This window comes from Epinephelus lanceolatus, chromosome 3 (assembly GCF_041903045.1).
Source record: "Epinephelus lanceolatus isolate andai-2023 chromosome 3, ASM4190304v1, whole genome shotgun sequence".
NCBI classification, from domain to species: Eukaryota; Metazoa; Chordata; class Actinopteri; order Perciformes; family Serranidae; genus Epinephelus; species Epinephelus lanceolatus.
Window position 1 is genome coordinate 39649097 of NC_135736.1, and position 26676 is coordinate 39675772.

Genomic DNA, 26676 nt, shown 5'->3' on the forward strand with positions numbered 1-26676 from the left:
AGATGTTTTTCAAGACATCACAGCAGTTCCAGCTGTAATTGTAGCAACACAACCAGACATAACACTTTTCTTTTTCCTAATCATAACCAAATGGTTTTTGTGCCTAAACTTAACCACACCTTAACCACAGTGTTTCAACAGATCTGCTACATAATAACATATGAATTTGATTGTGTCATACGGATTACTGTTAATTTATTATGTTGATCTGTTCTGTACGACATCTATTGCACGTCTGTCCGTCCTGGAAGAGGGATCCCTCCTCAGTTGCTCTTCCTGAGGTTTCTACCGTTTTTTTCCCCGTTAAAGGTTTTTTTTGGGGGGAGTTTTTCCTTATCCGCTGTGATGGTCCTAAGGACAGAGGGATGTTGTACGCTGTAAAGCCCTGTGAGGCAAATTGTGATTTGTGATATTGGGCTTTATAAATAAAATTGATTGACTGATTGAATGTTTCATATCAGCGGTTTGCAGAAATATCTACTACATTTTTCTGGTGTTATAGTTATTTTTCAGGTCAAGACTTTATGTTGGAAACTCAGTTCATAAAATAGCCTCTGCACTATTTTAGATTAAACTATCCAGTACTAATATACAAGTAATTTATTTAAGAAATTCTGTATGAGATTTTAATTATAACAGGCTCTCAAATCACCGCCACTCTAAATGAAGATTGTAGAATCACTTAATCCATGTTTTAAACTATTTTAATTGTCCTTTTATATTGAATTGCCTTGACTTTTTTAGCTCCATTATGTCTATTTGCATGTGAGGCACTGAATGCTAAATGTGCCCTTTGTGCTGCAGTTGTTGTTTGAAAGATGCTATTTGAATGAAGTTTACAATTATTATTATAATTTAGAGTTTCCATAAGTTGCAGAACTGATGTGTGATGCTGGACTTTAACTTCAATAAAGCACGGTTCACAGATCTCAATTCTTCTTCCAGCACCAAATGGTTGAGGTCCATGACCTGCACTGACCTATTTTTTGTGGCCTACCTGAAAAACTACTCTTCTCATACTTAATAATTTTATTTCTGTAGACCTCAGAGTTTAATGTGCAATATACTGGGACCAGCAACTGGAAATAAAGTGTCTTTGTCTGAGTACAGTCGAGTTTTTACAGCATTGTTGCAGATGTGATGAAACACACGGCCCTGTGTTGATGTCTGCTGCCGTTTCCTGGCTCTGTGTGCTTTCACGTGACCTCTCACAGAGTCCGTGCTCTCTGAAGCAGCGGCTGAAAGCAAAAGGAAACACCGCAGTTTTGAGCTCAGGAGTTGTCAGACTACTTTTAATACAGTTGGAGTGGACACTTGCAATTTTCGAGGATGTTTTCAATCGGGGAGACGATGGAGTTTCTAATGGGAAACCCCTTTTCAACGCCCGTCGGTCAGAGAATCGGTAAGTCGCAGCTGCTTTTGAAACTAACGTTAGTAGGATATGTCAGGAGTTGTTCACCGTTTGATCCAATTTGACTTAATTTAATTTCCATAATCAATAACATGTTTAGGGATTCTATAAGCACACTCACAGGGTTTTTAAAACAGCCTAACACTACTTTAAATTCTTGTTCCTACTCGGTAATGTTTAATAATGAACTCCAAATTTGACAGAAACATAAAAAGAAGTCAGTTGAGCCAATGACGCGACAGAGGCGGGGCTAAACTCCCTCAATCTTCCATGTGATTGGTTGCTTCAAGTTAAGTAACACCTAATGTGGCGAATTAAAAAGGCGCTGTGTGTTTCCTCTCACTTCCTCTATGACTGATGTGTTTTTGTCCCAGACACAATTTCACACCTTACGCACAAGTGTTGCTGATGCTCTCCAACGAGCATATGTCGCGTCACACAACTTTTAAAACAGCAGTATTTTCTCATAATGGCAACAGGTTGTCAGAGCACTGCAAAACTGTGCAGTCAACACATTCTCCACAGAGCTGAAGATGCCTGGAAAGATGTGTAATCAGGACAGTCATGACGTTAGTGAGAAACTGTTGCACACCCCTTCTCCAGCCTTCCTTCCTCTTATCTCATCCACTCACTTTCTCACACATAAATGTCAGAGACGGCTTCAGCTCCTTCTGAGGCCAATGAGAACAGAAGCAGCTGACAGTCACATGAAGTGGAGGGAGCTGGGGAAGGAGAGAGGAAGGAGGGAGGGAGGGAGTGGATGCAAAGGGGGGGAAAGGGAGTAAAATGGGATTGAGAAAGGTTTGGAGAAGTGTGGGGGTGTTGGTGGAAAGGAATGAAGGAGATTTAGAGTCTTATGAGGAGCCTATGAGGGGTGGAGTGCAAAGAAAGCTGGCTTTGATTGCTAAATAGTTTGGACGGGAATACATGGTGGAGATGAAAACTAATTTTCTCCATCAGTTTATTAAAACAAACAATGAGTTCCCATAAAAACATCATTATCTGGAGGAAACCACTTAGTTCATATGAGAGATTTCAGTAGGCCTATTTGATTTTTTTTTTAAATCTGTGCTCCTCTTTGTCTGTGCTCCGCCATTTTCAGTGAAATCTTATTCAACCGCCTCCACACAGTCCTCAAGGAGCAGATTGGATTGTTTAAAGCTGATCAGATCAATGGATGAGAGCCAGTTTTTAAGTTTCACTTTCACTGTGCCTGATGTTCTGCTGCTCCATCCGTGCCCAGAGAATGCTCTGCTCTGCAAGAGTATGGAGCAATTAATAATCAAATGGTATATTACTTGGGTATGTCCCATTGTTAGGAGGCCACGGGGTAGACCCAGGACACGCTGGAGAAATTACATATCTCATCTGGCCTGGGAACACCTTGGGGTCCCTTAGGAGGAGCTGGAAAGCGTTGCTGGGGAAAGGGACGTCGGAGGTGCTTTGCTTGGCCTGCTGCCCCCGCGACCTGGCCCTGGATAAGTAGATGAAAAGGATGGATATATATTACAGCTCTGCTCCTGATTAACTATCCAGCCCTGAAAATAGAAAATCAATACATGGCGGCAGAAGTTTTAATCGTGGCAGGCTGCCACAAATAAATAAACGTGTGTGAAACCCTGAATCGGAGCCGAGGAGTCTCTAATGGAGCTGTCGATCATGGCAATCACTGCTGTTAGACTGTGGTCAACTTGGGAAACTAGCCAGTGCTGATCAGATATGAACCAAGATTCTAGTACTGCATTTTATTGTGCTGTTTAGCTGTAAAATGAGAAAGCTTGTAATCTTATTTTACAGCTAAACAGTACACTAAATATGTCTCTGAAAATATTTGAGGCAACGAATAGCCAATACAGTCACAATCCTGATACATATTTGATCAGCACTGCCTTGTTTGAGTTTGACCATAGTTCAGGAGCAGTGATTGGCACGACTGACTGCTGCTGATCACAGGCCATTAGAAGTGCTACAAGGCAATAGAGTAGGCAGAGAAATGTGATTTTTCTCAAAGATTATCTGCCTCATTCAGTGCTGTGTGAATATAGAGGCAGTTGTAGAGACAGAAAGTTACCAACTACAGCAAATGTGCTCTCAACCCAATTTTACACATGCAAATTATGATTTACAATTCGCAAGTGTTACTCAGCCTGTAAACACTGTTGTATAATGTCTTATGTGGCTCTGGAGGGAGTCTGAAAAACAACTGTGATGATTTCATCGACTTGGCTGTGCACACAGCCTGCTTTAAGCCTATGAATAATGGATCAAATGACTGTGTCTCTTGCAGTGATGAACCCACTGAGAATTAACACCAGATTCTGAAGCTTACCTCAGTTCTGTGCTGCATTTTAGCGTCTTTCAGCTCATTGTTTTGGTTTTCTGGCCAACAACTTTACCATTTTGGTTCACTTGCACTGCCTTCGTAGCTCCTGCTTTCATAGCTTCATTTTCAGCTGTAGCAGGCAGCTGTTTTCAGAAAAAAAAGCTCTAAAATTGACTGTACACAAATGCTCACCACTAAACAACAGACACACACACACACACACACACACGAACATAGTGGAGCATTTAGCAGCTGAACAGAAAGTTATTTCTCTGAGGAGTTTGTGGAGACCAAAACTGAGCTGTAATGGAGTGTGAATATTGGATTTACATTTGTCAGATGGCCAGAAACACAACTCTAAATGAATAACAATATGGCTCTATGTCTGCTGGCAACTGCTGTTACACGTTCACCACAGCAACTTTATAAGGCATATGTTAATATTGTGTTTATAGCTTGTTGTCTCTGCCTGCAACTAGCCAAAAATATCCAGTTGAATTGACTATGGATTTTTAAAAAAAAAATCCCAAATGTTAATTCTAATTTCAAATCAAATTTTCAGGTGTGTAATCTCAAGTACCAGTACTGTAAATGCAGTGCACATTTCACTCTTTAGATCGACAGATACAAAGAAAACACCCGAACTCTGAAAGTCAGACCCAGAAATGATCACGTGGCGATGTTCTTTCCTATATGAAAGTGTCCAAGTGTGGGCAACATATTGTATTTACTGTATGACATTTTCATAATTTTATGTGTTGTTCCATTAATGTGAACCATGCCACACATTTTAATTCCAAGTGACACATTTATCCCAGAATGATTTCTGAAATACAACTCGGAAGACCAGCTAAAAATGACTTGTATGACTTCCCATAGTCTTGCCGATATCATGATATAGTCTCAGTATTACTGTATGTCTGCACCTTCACCTGATTCCCTCTCTGTTTATAGAGCGAGCGACCAGCGGCTCTCTACAGTCAGAGGACTGGGGGCTCAACATGGAGATATGTGACATCATCAACGAGACAGATGAGGGGTAAGGTGGTCACATAAGTAACAGTTTCACAAAGAAGCCACAAACTGTCCCCATCTGGTGCACTTTGCCTAACCTGTCTGACTAATTAGTAAACTGCTGTATGTAGAACTCCATGTTTTATTTTTGCACAGCTTTTTACCGTACCACTTCCTTTATGGGTTTGTTGTTTATTTCAGTGTAACTGCTTGTGACTGAATGACCTACTTATGTTTAAGGCCAATCTCATAGTTTGTTAGGCATTACGGTTTGTAATGCTCAAGAAGAATGTCACTAAGCCTGAAGTGCAATGTGTTTGTAGTAGTTGGATGTGTACAGTAAAAAGTCTTTAGATTTCGTGCCATGAAAGTGACTTAATTTTGGGATCGTATATGTTCCCAGGGTCCTCAGTTTCTTAGGGTCCTTAGTTTCCCAGGTCCTATGTTTCCAGGGTCCTAAGTCCCCAGGGCACTATGTTCCCAGGGCTCTATATTCCCAGGGCCCTATGCTCCTAGGGTCTTATGTTCCCAGGGCCCTATGTTCCTAGGGTCTTATGTTCCCAGGGTCCTATGTTCCCAGGGCCATATGTTCCCAAGGTCCTATGTTGCTAGGATCCCATGTTCCTAGGGCCCTATATTCACAGGGTCTTATATTTCCAGGGTCCTATGTTACTAGGGTCCTATGTTTCCATGGTCATATGTTACTAGGGTCCTATGTTTCCATGGTCATATGTTACTAGGGTCCTATGTTTTCAGGGTCCTATGTTCCTAGGGTCCTAAGTTTCCAGGGTTTTATGTTCCCACGGCCATATGTTCCCCAGGTCATTTGTTCCCAGGGTCCTATGTTCCCAGGGTCTTAGGTCCTAAGACCTGGGGAGCATAGGACCCTGGGAGAGCATTTAAGTAGAAGTGGGGAACATAGGACCCTTCATCATGTTCCCACTGTGTGCCATATAAATCTGGGAAACATAGGAACTGGGAACTTTGGAATGACCCCCTTAATTTTAGCGTGCTCTCATTATACAGATAAGCCACAAACAAAACTACCTTCACACACTGTATGTTTCCAACACATCAGAGCTTTATATTGTTTGTGAATGAATTTAGCTAATTTTCATATATTTGCTTATTTTCATATATTTTCTCAGGCCAAGAGACGCTGTCAAGGCTATTAAGAAGAGAATTGTTGGAAACAAGAACTTCAGAGAGATCATGTTGGCCCTTACTGTGAGTATTTGTCTTTAGGTGATTGCATGTAAGAGTTTTATTCATTATTTTATGAGTTTAGGATTGAAGGGTGTGAGAGAGTCATTTTAAGGCCAGGCTGATCCTCATCCTGATTGGCTGGCAGCCTAGATGTGATGGTGTTTTGGAGCAACTTGACTTGCATAAATCTAACTACATTTGCACCTTTTTTGTTTTGTGGACTGTCTCAATGTCACACAGGTTCTTGAGACCTGTGTGAAGAACTGTGGCCAACGCTTCCACATTCTTGTGGCATCGCAGGAGTTTGTTGAAGGAGTTTTGGTCCGCTCCATTCTGCCCAAATACAACCCTCCCACTGCCCTCCATGACAGGGTGCTCAGCCTCATACAGGTAACTGTATGCTCCCACAGAGGGCATTTATATTACTCCTGATGCAAATTCAAAAAACGGCACAGCTGTTTTTGAAGACTATTAAAGCCTGTTATTTAATTGGAATTCTTATTCTTCACTTCCCTTACATTGAGAGATATTTCAGTGGTGTGTTGACATCCGATAGCTTTCCAAGTTTACCTAAGTTGGACTCTATTATGGCTGCAGATATGTTGAATAGCATTATCTGTGTTCAGTGTTCTTTGTGATTTAAATATCTCCACACATTCCTCTGCTACGTGGTGAAAGTCAGTTGTGTGAAATAGAGAGCAGCTGGAATGATAACATTAGATATAGTCTGGCTTGTAAATACTGAAGGACCATTCCTTTTCTGCTGCTTTTTTCTTGTCTTCTTGTTTTCTTCACATTTGGCCTGTATATTGTGGCATTAAACACTGATTTAGTATTCTGTCATTGTCGTTATATTTTGTTATATGATCTCCCTCTCATCCACAGTCATGGGCTGATGCATTTCGTAGCACTCCCTCCCTAGCAGGGGTGGTGTACGTATATGATGACCTGAGGAGACGTGGTCTGGAGTTCCCCATGACAGATCTGGATGCTCTGTCCCCCATCCACACTCCAAATAGGGTGAGACTGTCTACAAAGTAAAAATAACACACAGAATCAAATTTATGTACAGATATCTGTCTCTACCCTGTACCTCTCTTCATCTTGCAGAGTATCCCAGAAAATGGGACTGCTGAGACGACCCCTGCTGCTGCTCCCACACAGCAGTCACAACCACAAGCACCTTCCAGTGTTCCCACTCAGAATACTTTACCCCCAGTCGAGTCCAGTGAGGAGCCAGCCTCCCTCTCTGCAGAACAGGTACCACTGTCAAAAAACACCTGTAAGTCGATGACTACATACAGCAGTGGTAAGAAATCTTCCCCACCTAAACTTCCCTGGAACAGCATTTAATCCACAAACGTAAACATGAGTTTACTCGTACTCGTACTCGTACTCGTACTCGTCGTCCTCCGCTTATCCGGATCTGGGTCGCGGGGAACTTGAGTTTACCTGCGTCTTAAATCACGTCTGAGGTTTCCAAACTGGTCACTGAGCCTTGCCTGGCACACGTGACCTGGGGAAGAATGTGAAGTGAAACTGAAGTTAAACAAGCCCTTGTCAGAGCTAACAATGTGACTGGCAAAGAACAGGTGCAATGAATAACACTGTCAATAGCTTCAGTGCATTGCAATAACTGCTGGAGCAGAGGCATTGTTAAAGCTGGGCTAGGCAGTTTTATCTTGGCCTCATCAGGCCAATATTCCAAAATAAACTTTGAACATATTGTAATGCAAGTGGACTGAGAGAAGACTAGACTTCTGCACCTCTTCTTGGCTCTGTTTTCAGGTTTTAGGAAATCTAGGCTGTAACGGGAGACTTCAGCAAATCACAGGTTGTTTCAAGGAAAAGCCATTCCTGTTGGCTGTTCTACAAATGCAGATGCGCTGGCATGTACCTTCGGTGAAACCCTGATTCATGACGAATAATCCTGCAGAGAAAGTTGCTATTCCAGCATTGGCAACAACTGCCTACACTGCAAAGCATCCCAAACAAAGGAAGACAGACTTATCAAAAAGAGAGTCTAAAAGAGAGTCTGACATTAAATGAGACAAAACACGTGTCAATTTCGGCATTGTGTTTCAGAGATGTACAGCAAATGTTGCTAATAGTTTAGCCATCTGCTAACTGAAACCAAAGGCTCATATCTGCAGCTTCAAGTTCACGTTTATGTAGCTAACATTAGCTCGAGCCTCAAATCAAAGTGTGTCCTCCGCCTCATTACCCACCGCTACAGACTGCCTCGCAGGGTGGAGAGCGGGCAGCAGCTTCGGAGACAGACCATCAGTCAGTGGCTGTAGCAACCCAAATCCAGCCAGCATAAACCCCAGCTCCAGGGGACCGGACAGCCCCGACTCCCTGACGGATCAGTAAACTTTCTGTTGCTGCTGTTACACAGGTTACACCAGGTACTGCCACTGGCCAACAACCAACTCATAACATCCAGCACTGGGGGGTTTGTGCCGGCCGATTTCGAGCAACTACAGCTGTCGACCGAAGGTCCGTCTAGAGAGCTGCTGCCTGCTCTCCTCTTGGCGAAGCAGTCCACAGTGGCGAGGAGCAAGGCGGAGGGACTGTGGGGTGGCTAGTAGCTGATTTTTGTCTCATTTGTGATCGGATGAAAAGAGGAGGGGCTGTGCAGATGCACTGTGTGCAACTCTACAATGAAATAGAATTAAATAAATCAATGGATGGGAAACAAAGGGTTATTGTATGAGTGTTTGCACATGGCTGTGGTTCTCTGGTGGGAGGGGCTTAGGACAGAGAGGGAAGAGCTGCAGGAGGAGGGTGTATTTTAAAATTCTGCTTCTTTGGGCTTTTTCCAGGTTTCCTCCTACCCTAGTTTTAATACTAATAGTTTCACATGTGCTTTTCCCGCTATGACATGTTAAAATTTAACTAAAATATAACTGTATTAGAGGAGTTATAGGCTGTTTCTCCAGCCAGTGTTGCCCCCATACGGTATAACAGCAATCTAATCTTAGCAGTTAGCAAAAAAAAAACTACAATAGAATGAACACTATTGTGTTGTGTCTTTTGACTGCTGTTTTTTTTTCTTTACATATACATGTGTACATTTCCTTATCCAGGAACAGAAGCTGCGAAGTGAGCTGGCGCTGGTGAAGGGAAATCTCACTGTGATGTCAGAAATGCTGAATGAGTTAATACCTGGACAGAGCAAGCAAGATGATACAGAGCTGCTACAGGTGTGTGTGTGTGTGTGTGTGTGATTTGTCTACAGCATTTCCTATATTCAAGTCTTTGCTCTATTCATTTCATCATTTCAACACTGTTTAAAACAATTACTTGTGGGAAGATATACTGTATATTGAGTGTATTATTGTGATGCTTCATTCTTGTATGACCACACTTGGTAAGTCAACAGTAAGAAATGTATCATCTTTGACCTTTGTGCAGTTTAAGGTGCTAAAAAGCAAACATTTCTGTAATTTGTTAATTAGTTTTAAAAGCACGCCATGTGTGTCTATGTTTATCGATATTACATGGAAAAAATAAGTTACATAACAGGCAGAGATGCTAATTTCTGATTTGTTTTACTTCACTTAATTACATTTTCTCTCTTTGGTCTCTCTCTTTTGCTCAAGTTGTCTGTATAACCGCACTGTATGGCATTTCTTTTACTCCATGTCATTAGTGATGAGAATGAATTAATGTCTCTCTCGCCCTCTGTCCGAGCAGCAACTGTACTCGATGTGTAAGAGTATGCAGACTCGAGTGGTGGAGCTCATCCCCCAGCTGCTGGATGAAGGGTTTATTGAAGAGCTGCTCGTGGTCAACGATGACCTCAACAACGCCTTCATCCGCTATGAGAGGTGTGCTGCTGGATTATGTCTTTAAGAAAATGTTAGTTTTAAGGGTGCTGTATGTAGCTTTCTCGTGGCTTATTTCATGATCACTGTATTGTTACTCTGTTTTAGGTTTGACAGACTGAACAAGGCACAAATTCCAAATACTCAACAGGTAAGAAGATTCTCCTCATCATTTCTGCTGGAGTTATTGGGAATGTTTTGATCACACGAGTCCTAATCTCTCAAGACAGATTCTGCAATTTACATTGCATTACATTACTAAAGGAAGAATTTTTTTTTTTTTTTTTATTGATGGATTTCCAGATTGCACGAGTCAGAACCAATCCTAAGGAGCCACCACTGAGCATTTGAATGTTGATGTAGAATTCAAATGGCAATATAACAAATTAATTTTTGAAGCTTCAAACTGTTCGATACAACCCTAACCTACTGTGTTGTGTCCTTAGAGCTCTACCACAAGCCCGAGCCTCATCGACCTCAGCCCTGAGCCATCAACTCTCAGCCAACCTGCTGTCATCGCAACAACCAGCCAACCAGCAGTCAGTACCGGGGCCAATCAACAGCAATCAGCCAACCACAGTGAGTAAACTTTGTATAAATTCTGCTTCATGTGTGCTCTTTTGTAACACCAAATCTGTACATGTGACTTGAAACTGAAGTCATGCTTTTGTAAGCTGTATTTGTGGTAGAAAACAGGATATTGTGGCTGGGCATCACATGGGGAGGGAGTGTTTACAATAACAAACATCACTGTAAGAGCCAAAATATATATTTTGCTTATGTTTATTGTTTATTTGTATGTATGCACAGGTATGTCACATCCGGTGGTTGACACATGGGTGTGGTTTAAGTTATTTAACTGGGCATTTAAATCCCTGGCGGGAATGGAGACAATGGGGTTGAGTGAGCTCTGATATTTTCTGTTGACCGTCACGTCGGATCACTGTATTGTAAGTCTTCTTTCGTTTGCAAAATAAAACTTATACAACTGTCAAGTGGACTGATTCAATGAAGGAACAAGTCACAGATGCGAGCCCACTTAAGCCTCTCAGCGGCCTTTTTATTGATAGCAGTCGCTACAATCACCATGACTTGACATCACATGACAATGTAGGAAAAAGGATGACATCCCGAAAAAATGCTCTGTTGAAGCATATAATGTGTTTGAAAGTTGGGCATCACTAAGCCTATGGCTACATATTCACAGTTACAAAAAATATGCCGTTTTCTATAAATGACAAATGATGACATTTTGGTATAGAAATAGTTTGAGGTTTTATTATTAAAACTGTGTTGCTACAGGAATTAAAATAGCAAGATGGAGGACACTGACATTGTGTTTTTGATTCAGTTATGACTTATTGAGTTAATCTTCCGTCTTGCAGAAGAGGAGGAGGAGTTTGACATGTTTGCCCAGACGAGAGGCAGCTCCCTGGCTGAGCAGAGGAAAAGGTGAGCAGTGCTAAGAGAGAGACACATCATATCCTGACACATGCTCTCACGACATGTGTCGTGTTTTTATTTGTGTGCAGCAGTGACTATGAGTGATGAAAATGTCTCATCACTTGTGGTAGCCTTAGCTGTTGATGTTTGGATGAACAAGTAGTTTGGAGAATTTCCATTGTTATCTAAGAAAAACTGTCACGTAGCCTACACTGCTTCACAGCATGACTGTACATCCTGTCTCCAGTGTTAGGTATGAGGACCCGGGAGCTGTGGAGGGCCTTGCTGGAGCTCTGGATACAAGGTTGCAGGTCACAGGAGGGGTGTGTATATTGATGTAACACAGAAATGGATTTGAGCAAAATATTTCATGTACAATTAAAGAACTGTACCAAGTGTTAAATGTGTGGATATAGCTAAAACGAAGTATCACCTTATCCCTCTCTTCATCACTTTTCCTCTCAGATGCCACCAGCGAAAAACTCTCTGCAGAATGATGTTGACAAATGGTTAACTTGTGATATGGTAAGAGAAAGCGTGTCTCTCTATAAGGAGTGTTTGTGTGATATAGGATGATATGATCTTTACTCTTTGTGTTTTATTGTGTTTGGAAATGCAGGAAGACCATTCTTCAGTTAGTGAAGGAGTGTCCAGTGAAGGTATGTGTTTCTCTCTGATACACTGCTGCCATTTTAATGTAAAAGACATTTTAGATTTCTTGCTTCTTCTTCTGTATGTTCATGTGTTGATGATGTGCACACACATCTCTAACTGTAACTGTCCTTTTCAGATTTTGATAAGTTTCTGGAAGATCGGGCGAAGGCGGCAGACCAAGGTGGGCAGGCAGTTCGCAGCGGGCCACCCTCTACATCCAGACCACCGCCACAGTCTACCCGGCAACAGGACCGATCACATGACCAGCTTTTTTCACTTTGAGTTTGAGGAGAAACAAGAGAAGTGGGTGGATGTAGAGGTCAACACACACGCGCAATCATATTAAAATACCTACAATCACACACATGCTACCAGGATCACACACATGCTACCATGGACCCTATTTTCATTGTATGTCCATTAAAATTGTTTTTGCCACTGACAGGCTCCGATTGTTATTTTAAGTGTCTGGAAGCATTACGGAAAGGATCCTACAGAGAAATTTATTGTTTCTAAGCACCTTTTTGCTGGTCTGTTTATTATTTGTTTATTAGTTTCATTCTGAAATGTCGCAATGTTGCAAAAAGAAGTGGTGAAAACATTTGTGAAAGTTGGAGAAAGGAGTGCTGGGAAGAGTTTGTTGTATTGGAGTACAAAAAGTGTAGGTTAGTGAGAGATTTTCAATGTCATGGCTAATTATTTAGCTGATTTCAACTATGTTAAAAAGCCCCTCGGGATTTCAGATTTTTAGCAAGACTTGGTTACACAAACTAACAAACAGACTGATTCAGCGAAAGGTATGGAGAAACATTTAATTTCTCTGTAGGGTCCTTTCCCTAAAGTTGTGAGACACTTCTAAACAGGGATGGGCATGAGTACTTGAGAACTCCATTTGGACGTCCGTTAAATGTGTAATCACCACCCAACCTCCCTCATGTAAACATGACTTTAATATGTATTTTTGGGCTATTTAAAATGGATAAAGTCTTCTTTAATTTATTTCATTGTATAGCTGCATGCAGTGTTTTGCCTTGCTTGGCACCTCCTTGCCTGACTGTTGCTCTCCCTGTTTATCATGAGACTACTGCTGCAGGAGTGTGAGCTCCGCACCAGGGAACAGTTGATGAGTCTACACACAGTGACAGGGCTTACTGTTAGGATCACACGGCTAACATTACTGGTTCTTAGTGGGTTAAATTTTAGAGTTGAGTTGTTTCAGTGTCGGTGTGAGTTTATTGGGACTGTTGAACAGCTTGATGTCGGCTATTAGCAGCTCCTGCTGTGTTAGCTCATGCTAACCAGGCAGATAGAAAACTGACTGGGAGGAGAGGGGCTCTGAACTCCAGAGACAGTCCTTAAGTGCTGCGTCTAAACTGTGTAATAGCAGTGACGGAAAGTTTGCTGACTTTTCCTTATCTTATATGATTTTGAATATATGGTTTAGTAGGTTAACTGAAGCCTGACTATTGAAATTTTCCATTATTAGCCAATTTACATTCCTATTATTACATTAGATTTTTTGTGTTGTTTGTTTGTAATTACTTTGTAATAATTTAATACAAGTACTTGAATATGGAAATTGCTTAAAATGCCCATTGCTACTTTTAATCACAATCTGGAATGTCAGTGGCTAAAAAATAAGAACTTTTAATTAATGCACAATTACCTGTAGGGATTGAATTGCAGCCTTTTTTGATGTTACGGCTGCAGCGGTCTCTCAATACTGGACCAGTTTCAAAAATTGTTGTCTCCTTTAGTCACTTAGACAGAAAAACATGGGAAAATAGGGACCATTTTGAAAACATACCAGAATTTCCCTTGAAGTCAGGTTTTCTCTGAAAGCACACACACAATACAACCTGACACTACAGACCTGCTGCCTAATCAACTCACTGTATAAATGCAATATTTCTCCAATAATTCCTGCTGTTTGTAATCTTTATGTAAGTATAAATACCTTTGTGACTGTATTTATGAAATGTATTATTATAATGGTGATGTAAACAAAAATGATATTAGAACAAGTGTTTACAGTTAAGTATGAAGTTAAAAATATATTTGATATTACGCCATCATGTGCCTTTGACCCAGACAGCTGATTTTGTGTAGATGAGAATAAAATGGGGTTATTGTTCTGCAAATATGTTGCATCCCTCCTCTTTTAAAATCATCTCTGCTATGTTATTATCTAAGCTGCCATGAAGGGATTTTACCCTGGAGCTTGTTTTTAGAACTGATCTAAGTGCAGTCTTTGTGTGAGAGAGCTGTTATTTTTCAAGATCTTGTGTCTGAGGTTGCTGACACAGCTCCACCAAATTGAGGTCAAATGATTCTTCTTTTTCTTGAATCACGCTTGCTGTGAAATTTGTGATGTGGAACTTCTGTTTGATCTCATACATGTCTGCATGATGACACATCAGTTACTGTTTTCACTTGAATTTATCACACCTAAGGATCTTTTAAACATATCGCAATTCTGGTAATCAACGTATGACACCAAACTTCTCAGAACTGTCTTGTATGTTTGCTTTGAAGTTAGCCAAAACATCAGAGCCTTGAAGAAGAAGTGGGAGCTTAGGTGTGCTCTGGCCATACTCAATAATAAGCTGTTTGTGTGTAAGGCACTGATTCCAGTATGTTATTGTTCATGAGCTCAAGGATGTCTGGTGTAGGGTACACAGAGTCCCTGAAGCACCCAGAGGAGAACCCATAACTTAACGGATGAGAAGGAGAACGAGGAGCATTTTCTCATCTTTCTGTTGTGTCATCCACACCTTAAACCATGCCAAGACTGCTCAGCTGTCTCTGCTGGATTTCTCTCTTTGTCCATCTGCATGGATCTACATTGTCTACTTTTAACATTTCAACCCAGATCCAGCTTCCAAATGTGACTCAAGATGAGGAGGACAAAGGCTGGGATTCACCATTTCTTCAGCTGAGAGCCAGTCTACCATCTTACTCGCAGCCAGTCCGCCCATACACCCTGCTGACAAACACCGAAGACTACCACTACATGCCCAAACCCAGACATCGCCGACCTTCTCGCCTCCTGCGTCTTCTGGGGTCCTCTTTTGACCCGTTTTGGATGTCCATAGAGCAGCCGGCTGAAGCCACTGGGGTTCATGGTGATGGTCAACCTTTGCCTGCAAAATTACCCAACTACACCACTGCCAGGAAGAAGTTCAACCTGAGCGCCTCTCCAGATCTGAGAGAGGCTGCAGAGACCCATCACCAGAAGCTGGTAAAGGAAGTGGCAGATCTGGACCTCAGTCCTCTGCCCTCACATGCTGCAAGTTCAGTCAGAGACTGGTTAGTGCGCTCTGCCACTTGCGGCTTAAGCTACCAATGGGTGGATCAGGGTCCTGCTTTCTGGCCACGTTGGCTCCGGCAGACAGACTGTGAAAGATCGGGTGGAGTGGGAAGTTGCTCCTTTCCTGTTGGGATGGAGTGTGTGCGAGCTCAGACAAGTCACATAAGGATTCTGGCTTGGCACTGCTTGGGAATCGGAGAGGGAAGCGATGGGTCTAGAAGGATTAAAGCTGACAGGTTTGATGGCAGCACTGAGATGGGGACAGGTGACGCCATGAAAAGATGTTTATGGAGGCAAGTGCCTTATCCTGTGGTCACAGCATGTACATGTTCATGTCAATGAATGTTTTTCTCACTAGAGCCAAAGATTGTCAATCCTAATCTTCAGAGGGTTTTCTTTAATATGCATATGTATTTCTGTCACTGAGTTGTTATTGATAAAATCAACTGACTGATTTTCCTAATCACAGCTGCTTTTAATCTCTCAGTAAAACACTGCATGTACTTTATAGGCTTAAAGCAGAATTAAATCAAAATATTTTCTATTGATAAATTCTCCTGGTGAATTATTTATCCGTCAGTTTAATGGGAAATGTTTTTGCATCTGCATGGCGTCTTTCTAGACTTCCAATGACTCAAGGCGCTTTTACACTACATTCATGCCACATTCACCCATTCACACTCACGTTCATACACTGGTGGCTGAGGCTGCCATACAAGGTGCTGCCTCACACACCTGCAGCAGTAGGCAGTAGGCAGGTTCAGTATCTTGCCAAAGAATACTTCAGCATGCCAGACTGGAGGAGCCAGTCTTGATCTTAGTAAAAAAACACCTGCTCTACCTTCTGGGGCACAGTCACCCCAGAACAACCAGATCGTTGACACTCAAACCACAGTCCATTGTTGCTTTATGAAAGCTGCTGCAAAGTGAAGTGCCTATGCAGTGATGAAGTACTGTAAAAGCCACTTGTGTACTTTCTCCATCCTGTGAGGGCCTGGGGTTTAAAAAATGTCAATTTTTATGACCACAAGCTCTTCAAAAGTCAAGTACATGTGTGGTGTCAGTAATGCTAACCTGCCATTTGGTACACAGCTAAATAGTCCTGTATTTCTTTTGGGTTGTGCTACATTCATATCGTGTAGGAAAATCATGTAATAGCTTTTATTTTGAGTTGTGGTTTCAGTACACTGAAAACTTTTCACCTCTCTTTTTTCACTCCTGCACATTTGGCGTGGACATATATATATATCATATATCGTGACATTTTTTTTTTATTGTTTTACATCAAAGACACTTGTCATATATCTTGATGATGATAAAATCATTTTCACAAGAAGAATAGTTTCCATTTGTATTTATGATAACAGCTTACAAGTAGCTAAATATGTTTAACTGAAGAAACTGGTGTTGATCACAGGTAGGAGATCCTGGGTTTAAAGCTTAAAATCCCCTGTTGGCCGAAGCTGTGCATCTTAGGTATTTATCCAAAAGATTTTATTACCAAGAAGAGTGACTGTGCTGTAAGACATTTGTGTCTCTTACAAGCTAAAAGAGAAATAGCAATAAGACTGAAAGATGTGAACGAAGCAAGTATGAATCAATATGTAAAAGATTTATCAACATGTGTTGCATATTACTAAGGGGAAGTATCTGGGGGAGATTCATGGAATTTTTGAAACAAAGTGTTCCTAATTTTTATTAAAACCAAAGGTTGGAGTGGGGGCGAGGCAACTGAATTAAGATATAAAGTGAAGTAGCCCATATGTACTTTACGATTACTGTTCACTATTGTAACATCTGTTCACTCACCTCTGTTTTGATGGGGTTTTTTTGTTCTTGTTTGCCTTTTCATTTGATGGTTTACCACATTTGCTGCCAAGACTGACTTTTTTATGTATGTGTAATATCTTTTTATAGTTGAAAACCCCAATAAAAAGGTTGTTGGAAAAAAAATAGTAGCCAAGCAAATATTCAAGTCGTAAGCCTGTATCTGTGGTTTTTCTCATTTGAAATGAATTCACAGGTAGAAGTTTTGATTACGTTGATTTAATCCATATTCATTTAAACCATTTATAGCCTTTTAAAAGTTTAAAATAATTGTCTTGTGTTTACTTTTCATGTGTAAGTTGTGTTTGCAATAAATGGAAACAACTTAAAGAATTAACTCTTTTTGAATTGGGAATGTGTTGTGTACTTAATTGTTTCAAAAACAATTATTTTATCTTATTTTATTTTATTTTATTTTATTAAAATGGTATGAGTCTTACCTTCTGAAAGTATTATTTTTGTGACATTTACTGACATCCGGCTTTTAAAGTTTCTACTTTTCTGCCAATTCTGTCTTTCTGGCCCCACCCCTACTTATAATATCTGAGTATCTGTATGGGGTGGTCTGACATTGCCTTGACACCCAACATATTCATCCCACAACTACCATCATTTTACCCTTGCCCAGTATTTCTTCTCTCTTTCTTGTTACTGTTTTAATTTAATTTATTTCCTCAGACATATTTAACTCGACTTTCTCCGAGGAGCAGTGAAGGCAGCAGCGTCGGTTCATCCCACCTGAGCTGTAACAGTGTACACAGACAAGATGGCAGCTTCATTGGAAGACGAGTTTGAAGATGCGCCTGATGTGGAGCCGCTAGAACCGACACTGAAGAATATCATCGAGCAGAAATCTTTGAAGTGGATATTTGTGGGCGGGAAGGGTGGTGTCGGTAAAACGACGTGTAGGTAAGTTGAAAGAAAATGCTCGTTAGCTTCCTCGTATTGACTCATGCTACGTCTCAAATTAGCATAGCTAACGTTAGCTTAGATTTGCCACCACGATAACCTGACGTGGATCAGTGTTAGTTGAACAAAACGATGTAACGTTATTTTCTTCATCAAGAATATAAAGATCGATAGTTTAAAATTATAAGACGCACTATCATTGAAATAGCAATACTGTCACTGGTAAATTAAGTTAGGCTAACGGTAGGCTAGCTGTCACTTCGCCGGGTAGTTGAATGCTGTGAAGCACTGTCACTAGCTAACGTTAGCCAGCTGACACATGAACGTTATTCATGGCTGTCTTAAGTCGTTTGACAACCAAGGGGCAGAATAACACCGACAGCCTGATTGTTCTCTTCAGCTTTGTGTCTATTCAACGAGTAGATTGTGTTTAAGTTACGTTAGCCCGTAACTAATCTAATGGACAACTACCCGTGGGTAATGAATACACAAGCTAGCTAGCATTAGCTGTGATGTCTGCATGATAGCTGACATAGTTATGCCTCCTGTAACTATCATTGAAGCCAATGAGTGATGCGTACAGTATAAAAAACATTTGTTATCCAAGGCAGGGATAAGCAACTTCCAAGGCCCAAAATATGATGTTATGATGTTACTTTGGGGCTATGACAAGCAAGTTAGTGCTTTTGGATACTTACACACGTAAAGGTTTAAGAATCAACCAAAGTCTTATGGATCCGATAGCCACAGTTAGTTGCATTCATTACATGCAACAGAACCATCGATGTCCAGAGAATGCATCATTTATCTTGCTCACTGCAGTTTACTTAATGCAACTTGTAAGATCAGGAAATGATAACACACAAACCCCTCCTGTGTTTTTTCTCTAGCTGCAGCTTGGCTGTCCAGCTCGCCGCTGTCAGGGAGAGTGTCCTCATCATCTCCACTGATCCCGCTCATAACATCTCTGATGCTTTTGACCAGAAGTTCTCAAAGGTGCCTACTAAGGTCAAGGGCTATGACAACCTCTTTGCAATGGTAAGTCGCTCTGCATTAAGAAAACTGTGAGCACTTGTGCACAGGGAGACACTACAGACAGAGTTTGAAGTATAGAAGTAAATGTCACGACCTGTTTTCATTTTTTGCTTATAATAGTTGAACTGAGATTGTTTTCACTTCTTTCAAAATGTGTCTTTCACAGCAGACATCTTGATTTGTGATGGCAGAAAAAGCACAGGTGTAAATAAAAGTAATTAGTGTCTCTGTTCTATTTAATTATCTCAGTAAGTCGTGCCGGTGAAACAACATGCACATGTACGGCTGTTCACCTGTCAGATGTTGACAGGTTTTGCTTTGCCGCAATTCTTGAAGGAGATATATTTTATTTAAGAATAAGCTCAAATTTCTTTGAGTTTCTAATTCATTTTAGCAAATTTCATGTGTTTTGGCACAACTGTCCACAATTTGCACAAAAACATTTGCACATGGTTTGCTGATCAAAACTGATGAGTTGATTCTCAGTGAAATTGTCATACTCTTCACGTCTAAACATTCTCTGACTGTTTGAGCCATTACATGTAATAAAAAGGTCGACTGAATTATCAACATTTGTTAGACGTATGTATCTTCCATGAATATTTATGACATGGAGTGTTTGTGATCTCTGCTAAATTGGCAAATTACCTGCCAGTTGACAGTAGCTGTTTGTGTGAGTGCAGGAGATTGACCCGAGCCTGGGTGTGGCTGAGCTGCCTGATGAGTTCTTCGAGGAGGACAACATGCTCAGCATGGGTAAGAAGATGATGCAGGAGGCCATGAGCGCCTTCCCTGGCATCGACGAGGCCATGAGCTACGCAGAGGTCATGAGGTAAGACAGCACGGTCACTGGAATACCAGATCGCACTTTTTAGCATTTTTGCTGACCCCGAGTTGCATTTATATTTTGAGCTAATAAAAAATGGTAGCCAGTGTTTTACTTACTCAGCACTTCTCTTTACCTGTACTCCAGGTTAGTTAAAGGAATGAACTTCTCAGTGGTGGTCTTTGATACTGCTCCCACTGGGCACACACTGCGGCTGCTTAACTTTCCCACCATTGTGGAGCGTGGTCTGGGCCGCCTCATGCAGATAAAGAACCAGATCAGCCCTTTCATCTCCCAGGTGAGGAGGGACAAGAACTTTCACTCACTTATTGTAGTTTATTTTATACTTTAAAAATTGTCTATGATTCAATGCCTCATATTTGTCTTCTCTATCTCTCTCACTGTTTGTAGATGTGTAACATGCTCGGTCTGGGTGACATGAATGCAGACCAGCTGGCGTCTAAGCTCGAGGAGACTCTGCCGGTCATCCGCTCAGTCAGTGAGCAGTTCAAAGATCCAGTAAGTCACTCCCAGGGTTTGAGATTGAACATGGCCCTTTGGACTGTGGCCACAAAAAGTTAACTCTGCGGCCCCCAAACAATTGCTTGTAGGCAGGCCTCTGCTACTACATTTTATCTGGTCTCTTGAGAATTAGACTGCATGTTAAGGGATTAGAAATAAAAATAAAAAAACATACTGCAAGCCTTCCCCAACACAACATTACAGTTCAAACAAACATCCCCATTCATTTGTGCCTTGTAGTTCAACATGAATAAAAAAAAACGTCATCTACCAACTATGACGTATTACATCTTTATGCTGTAATCACGTGGAGGAGAGCCAGTTAACTGTTTGTAGTCAGTGGGCAGCAGAGCTCTGCGGTGTGTTTGGCTTACAGAGCTACCAGCTAACGGAGCTAATAGAGTGCACCAGGGATACGTTTTTCTGTAGGCCAACGGTAAAATTAGCATCGCCCTGGCTCCTTCGTCAAAAAGCCTACAGATTTTTCCATTGGATTTTGGTTCACTGCAGGAAATAGGCTCTGTGGCAAACAAAAAATTATGGTATTTAAACAGTCTGTTCAGCAAGATAATCTTCACAAATGATCACCGCTTTTAGAAATTTTGAAGCCTAAGGGCAACCAGAAGTAATAAGAAAATGTTAGGCTATAAACCAAGTAGACTGCGGTCCCATGATTTAATTTTTTCACCACAATGAGGCTGTAAAACCACATTGCGCATGATGACAATCTGTAGTCTCATTTAGCCACTTGTTTTTAAGACACATAAATCTTAAAAATTCACAAGTGGAGTATTTAGTGACATATTTTACACCATAGAACAAAACATGAAAGTCTCTCAAGCTTGTGTTAACAGCAGCTCTTATTTCAGGCATTCAAAAATAAGCCATCAGTAGGCTTTTGTTTTTATGTAAGTTTACATTTGGGCCATCAAAAATGTACTTTAGTTAACAAATTTAGGGGCTTGGTATTCTGCGGGGCCAGTGCTTAAAGATATTAGTGTCTGTCTCTGACTCCATTTACATATATGAACCAAATCCATTACTGTTATTACAACAATTATAATAAATCTTACCGTGTAGTGCTTTTATGTTGTTTGAGTTTTTACTTTGAGTAATCCAGGCTTTTCAAAGTGTTTTCTGTATCTGCATGCAAAGTCTCTGCTTGTCCTTAGGTGAAAGAAATGATACACTTTACACTTTAAATTTAGCATTTTGAGATTGACCAAAGACACTGCAAATGTTTTCCTTGCTGTGGCTGTTGCTCTGTATCACTGTGGACATACAGACATCTCTACACTGTATGCATCCATACAGCGTGACTCTACAGCACGTGTACGTATGTGTGCTGTGGTGACGCACCCTCCCAGCCACTCACACTCCTCTAGAGTGGGTGAGGTATTTTGACGAGAGGAGTAATGACGGCACAGTATGAAATTTCAGAACGCTGTTAAATGTTTCAATTTTTTTGATACACTTCTTCTGAACATTTTTATTGCAAAAATTATATAAAACAGTGTTTCTCCAGCGGAGTGCTTTAGGCATTTTGCAGACATCCTATTTCTATCGCCTCTTGTCCTCCGATTGCAGCTTCATTGTACTGCATGTTCCACCGTTGATTTAGCACAAGTATTCTGTAGGTAATGAAATTTAAAATAGGTTTAGCATTTAGAACAACTAGTCATATTAAAAGGCTTTCTTTCTTCCCCACATCCATCAGGAACAGACCACCTTCATCTGTGTATGTATCGCTGAGTTCCTCTCCTTGTATGAGACAGAGCGGCTGATCCAGGAGCTGGCCAAGTGCCGCATCGACACACACAACATCATCGTCAACCAACTTGTTTTCCCTGACTCAGAGAGGCCATGCAAAATGTGTGAAGCCCGCCACAAAATTCAATCCAAGTATTTAGATCAGGTACGTGCCAGCATTTTGTTTTTGGGGTTGTGTCAACAAATACAGCTGCAGAGTTGTCATCATCCTCACCAGTGGTCTGTCTTCTCTCTACAGATGGAGGACCTTTATGAAGATTTCCACATAGTCAAGCTACCGCTGCTGCCACATGAGGTTCGAGGTGCTGACAAGGTCAACACATTCTCTAAGCAACTTCTGGAACCCTACAAACCCCCAAATAAGTGATCTCCCTACCTGCAGGACCTCCCTTCTCCCTCCTACAGACCCCACCTTTACAATCTGAACTCACCTCCTCTGAGCTCCCCCCAGTAAAGCCTCAAACCCTGCAGCAACAGCCTCAAGTCAATCCACTCAGCCCTCAGTCCGTCATCCAAAGCAGAGCACTGCTACAGCAAGACACGCCCTTGTTGAATGGGAGCTGATGAAATCACAAACACACACACGTACATAACCTGCTATATTGTTACAGAGGTAAGACAGTACAGATCTGTGCTGCCTCACTCTAAGTTCACCTTCTTGTTCCTTCATATCCTCTGTGTGGCAGTTATACTATTCATACTCAAAGCATTTAACTTTTTCTTTGAGAAAAAAACCCTTTCCTTCCTCCTCCATCCTGTGCAGTGTCCAGCCTCAGTTGTAAAAACAGTGTTCCCAGTGAGGGTGCTGTGTATTCCAGGATAAAACCGCTTTCAGATGGTTGATGTTTATGCCTTGATTATTCTGTGTGGTTTGGTGGCTGTGTCTCTTCTCCAGTTTGACGTTTTGACTAAAACTTCATGCAGATTCATCTGTCACACATCTGGAATTTACATCAGAATGTCTACAGATGCAGGGTGCAGTGGCAGGGCAATAAAAAAGACAATTATCTTAGAAAACAAAAACAAACATAGCCTGTGGTCTTAGTAATATTTGCTCTTGGCCACGAACATCCACGTTATTGCAATAAAGCAAACCAGAGCAGTCAGTCTTTTACCATGTGTCAAATCATTAGACCTCACTTTACTGTGTAATCCTGGTGTAAATGCAGTAACCTAATGTCAGTGAGATTCTGAATCGAGTTGGGAGCTTTATATCCAAATACAGCTATGTCATTTTTTGAACTGGACAGTCTTAATGGCCTCTGGTAAATATTTTAGGCCACTGTGTTTGCTACAGGTGGTTTGTGGTTGGAAACGGCAGCAGTTTTATGAAATTCAAAGGCAAAATGTGATTACACTCTTGATGTTCGAGTGTCTGGAAGCTTAAGGAGTTAGTCACAGCTGAAGTCTCACCGCCAGGTTCCCATGCAGCGCTCATAGAACTCATCAAACTCTGTCAAACACTTTGTGTCCACCCTGTTTACTGAGAACTATACGGGAACACCATTGAAATACATTAGTAGCCTTATTTAGTGCATTGTTGATAATATATTGAATGTTGCCTAATCAAAGGTGGAACAAATGAATGATGAGTTGTTAAAGCAGAATCCAACATCTTTGCCCTGGTGATTGAATACTGGACTCTGATTGGCTCGCCTGATGCTACCAACAGAACAATACAGATGACAGGTTAATTCACCATCAAGGAAAAGCATAATCATCCCCTTTTTTTCTGTCTCTGAATGCTTTTGAGTCAATAATCTGTTTTCTATAGATTTTCTTTAAATTATGTTGCGAGTGTTAATTAAAACAAACTTGCCTCAGATGTGAGCCTTTTGTCATTCCTTTAACCCAACCCCACACCCCAATTATATATCGAACAAAGAAATATTGTAATGGAGGATCTCCACTCTAAATGCACTCATAAATCATTAGATTTTATTTTTTTTACTCAAATACTTGTTTATTTCAATGTTATCACCTGAAAAAAATGTTGGCATTGTACATTTCTACAAACCACAGATTTGTTACATCTGTACATTACTTTGTAGCAGATACATTGGAACTTTTATGTTTCTCAGCACTGATGAAGGTGTGGTTAGGTTTAGGCATAAAACCACTTGGTAATGGTTAGAAAAAGATTATGTTTTGGCTTAAAAAGCGCTTTGGGGTTGCATTTTTGATGTATGAAAGGTGCTATATAAATAAAGTTTGATTGATTGATTGATTAAAAGACCCTCATTTACTGGTGTAAACACCAGGATGTGTTGCTTGGGAAAAAAAAAACAGGTTGTTTGACATGCATAGTTGGAAGTTCGGTGCAACAAATACCTGTGAAAATGCTGCTGCCAGAAAAAAACTGTTTGGTGCTACAAACACCAGAGGGAAATCAACCATCAGCATCCAGGGCTGAAAAATGAAGCCAAAATTGAAGTGCCAAAAACTGCAGTTCTTTGAACAGCCACTTGAGGCTGGCTCCAGAAGCCAGTTAATCCCTATAGACCCCCCTGTTAAAATGCCCAACTTTACAGCACAAATAGTCATGTAAACAATGTGGCAGAAAAACAGGTTTTGGTCTCTACAGCTTATTTCCCCTTTATGAGAACCGTAGGGGGATGATTTTCTAAATAACTCACCTGTTTACATTTCTTAAAGCTTAAAGTTGCACAATATTTTGGGCAGATTGCTTTGAGTGACCTCAGTAGTGTCCTCAGCTTCTCAGTAAGGTCAACTCCTCACTCCTCCATAGTGGTAGCCTCTCACCCAAATATCGTCACTTCTGGCACCAACAAAAACAAGATGGCGACAGCCGAAATGCCAAACTCAGGACTTCAAAATGGGAGTCCACAAACCATTGGGTGACTTCATTGAAGCTTAGCCCATCATTTTTACAGTCTATGGTGGAAATGCTGCAAAGGGTTGCCAAAAAACAAGCTCAATCATCTCACAAAGGTGTCTTGTCATCAACTATGCCCTCGACCTCTTGATGACAAAGTCAACTCATATATTACATCACTTTAAAAAACATTGATATATTACATATCAGACGTACAAATGTAATAAAATCCATGATTTGCAGAAACGCACAATGCAAACATTCTTCTGGCAACAGGGCTGCAGATGTATTAAACACTGAATTAAAAAACATTAAAAAGTAAAAGATATAAATCTTTCATATTGTATATATACAATTTTTCATATTTACCTTAAAAATTCCCAAACACTCCCTCCTTAGATAAAGGTCGGCCATGCTTGTTGAAAAAGGGGTTGTGGCTCTACAGCAGTCAACCTTGGATGAGGTGGAACAGCGTGATTGGCTTATAGACATCCAATTAAATAAGTTTGTTGATTTGGGGGGAGTCAGATGACAGTAGCCATAAATCTAGACATCCCAAAAAAAGTTAAGTCCATTGGACTGGTCAGGGGATCTGAATGGGTTAATACATCTGTTAATTGCAGCAGACTGAAGCACATTTTCTTTAGCGCGCACAGACACAAACAAGACTGCAGATTGCCTCTGACAGAGCATAGTGCCTCAGTTAACCCTTAACACCACAGTTCAGGAGTGACTTACCTTTATGAAACGAAAGATAAGGGAAGATGTGCCACAGCAAAACTGAACGACGTAAAATCCTGCAGGTCTCAAGAGCATTTCAGGCACAGCACGTGTCTGCCCAAAATATCCAAAGTCATTAAAGGTTGTTGTTGAGTCGTAATAAATGATTTCCTTTTGAAAAATATGTCCTGGTGAGAAAATACAATTGGAACAAGTGGGATTATTACACCCCGCTGGGATTTTTTTCTTGAGAAAAAAGGAAAAGTTTGAAAGGATGGACACAGGAAAACGTTTTTTTTTACACTTGTAGTTTGCAGGAAATATCTATATCCTCTTTTTGTTTTTCAATAGATATAATTATGAACCTATAGCCGTTAAAATTGGTTGTTTACATATCACTTAACACGAAAGTTTGCCATGCTCCACTGGCTCCTGTTTCATAATTCCCTGCTTTACTGTACGGTCCTGTGCGCTCCTTGTGCCCCGGCGCTGCGGCCTGTCGCTTGTGGTCCATCACCGGGCCGCGCTGTCCCGGTCGGGGGCCGCGCTAACGAGCTCCTCCTCCTCGTTTTGGGGATTTACCCCGGGGCGCACTGACCACTGGACGCACCGAGGAGGCTCCGAGGATTACTGCCATGCAGCCGACCGAGCCGCGAGTTAACCGAGCTTACGCCAGGGGATATCAGAGTTATGAGCTCTTTGAAGACACAACACTGGCGCGCACAGAGAGTACTATAGTGCTAAGTGAAAATGTGAAGTCGCTTCTCCAGTGGTGCCAATTACGCACAGAGATGCGCTGAGGTACATCCAAGGTAACAACACTTTAAACGGTAAGCAGATATTCTTTCAACAAAAATACATTATTAGTAACTTTATCATCTGTTCATTTGGTGTCATTTCATCACGTTAATGGGAACACACTTTATCTGTGAATCAAATGAATGACCCGAGAGTTTTATAGATTCTTGCTGCTTCTTCATGGCCTCTGACCCTCCTGAACTTGTTGCATGTTTTCACCACAGGTGTAATTACAGAGGTGG

The 26676-nt window shown here is 41.1% G+C and overlaps 3 protein-coding genes across 3 annotated transcripts; all 3 read left to right on the forward strand.

Annotated features, from left to right (window-relative positions):
• The first annotated feature begins 1203 nt into the window (after positions 1 to 1203).
• LOC117255618 (target of Myb1 membrane trafficking protein) lies at positions 1204 to 12321 on the forward strand. Its single transcript, XM_033624716.2, has 15 exons — positions 1204 to 1402; positions 4689 to 4773; positions 5897 to 5975; positions 6195 to 6344; positions 6840 to 6974; positions 7065 to 7214; positions 9044 to 9160; positions 9654 to 9787; positions 9893 to 9935; positions 10231 to 10363; positions 11170 to 11236; positions 11475 to 11550; positions 11693 to 11752; positions 11847 to 11886; positions 12018 to 12321. The coding sequence occupies exons 1-15, from the start codon at positions 1330 to 1332 to the stop codon at positions 12161 to 12163; spliced, it is 1488 nt and encodes a 495-aa protein (XP_033480607.2). The 5' UTR covers positions 1204 to 1329; the 3' UTR covers positions 12164 to 12321.
• Positions 12322 to 14515: 2194 nt separating this feature from the next.
• Positions 14516 to 15657, forward strand: LOC117255619 (noggin-2-like). The gene has a single exon (XM_033624717.2). It carries the CDS (start codon positions 14664 to 14666, stop codon positions 15531 to 15533), a length of 870 nt encoding a protein of 289 aa, XP_033480608.1. The 5' UTR covers positions 14516 to 14663; the 3' UTR covers positions 15534 to 15657.
• A 2085-nt stretch (positions 15658 to 17742) lies between these two features.
• get3 (guided entry of tail-anchored proteins factor 3, ATPase) lies at positions 17743 to 23905 on the forward strand. Its single transcript, XM_033622918.2, has 7 exons — positions 17743 to 17927; positions 18818 to 18965; positions 19646 to 19794; positions 19936 to 20086; positions 20200 to 20307; positions 22028 to 22225; positions 22319 to 23905. Exons 1-7 carry the CDS (start codon positions 17785 to 17787, stop codon positions 22445 to 22447), a joined length of 1026 nt encoding a protein of 341 aa, XP_033478809.1. The 5' UTR covers positions 17743 to 17784; the 3' UTR covers positions 22448 to 23905.
• Positions 23906 to 26676: the final 2771 nt, after the last annotated feature.

Coding starts and splice junctions, on each gene's coding strand:
- LOC117255618 (XM_033624716.2), top strand. CDS start 1,330: ATGTTTTCAATCGGGGAGACGATGGAGTTTCTAATGGGAAACCCCTTT. Junction 1,403..4,688: donor GCCCGTCGGTCAGAGAATCG/GTAAGTCGCAGC, acceptor CTCTGTTTATAG/AGCGAGCGACCAGCGGCTCT. Junction 11,753..11,846: donor AATGGTTAACTTGTGATATG/GTAAGAGAAAGC, acceptor TTGGAAATGCAG/GAAGACCATTCTTCAGTTAG.
- LOC117255619 (XM_033624717.2), top strand. CDS start 14,664: ATGCCAAGACTGCTCAGCTGTCTCTGCTGGATTTCTCTCTTTGTCCAT.
- get3 (XM_033622918.2), top strand. CDS start 17,785: ATGGCAGCTTCATTGGAAGACGAGTTTGAAGATGCGCCTGATGTGGAG. Junction 19,795..19,935: donor AGCTACGCAGAGGTCATGAG/GTAAGACAGCAC, acceptor CCTGTACTCCAG/GTTAGTTAAAGGAATGAACT. Junction 22,226..22,318: donor AATCCAAGTATTTAGATCAG/GTACGTGCCAGC, acceptor TTCTCTCTACAG/ATGGAGGACCTTTATGAAGA.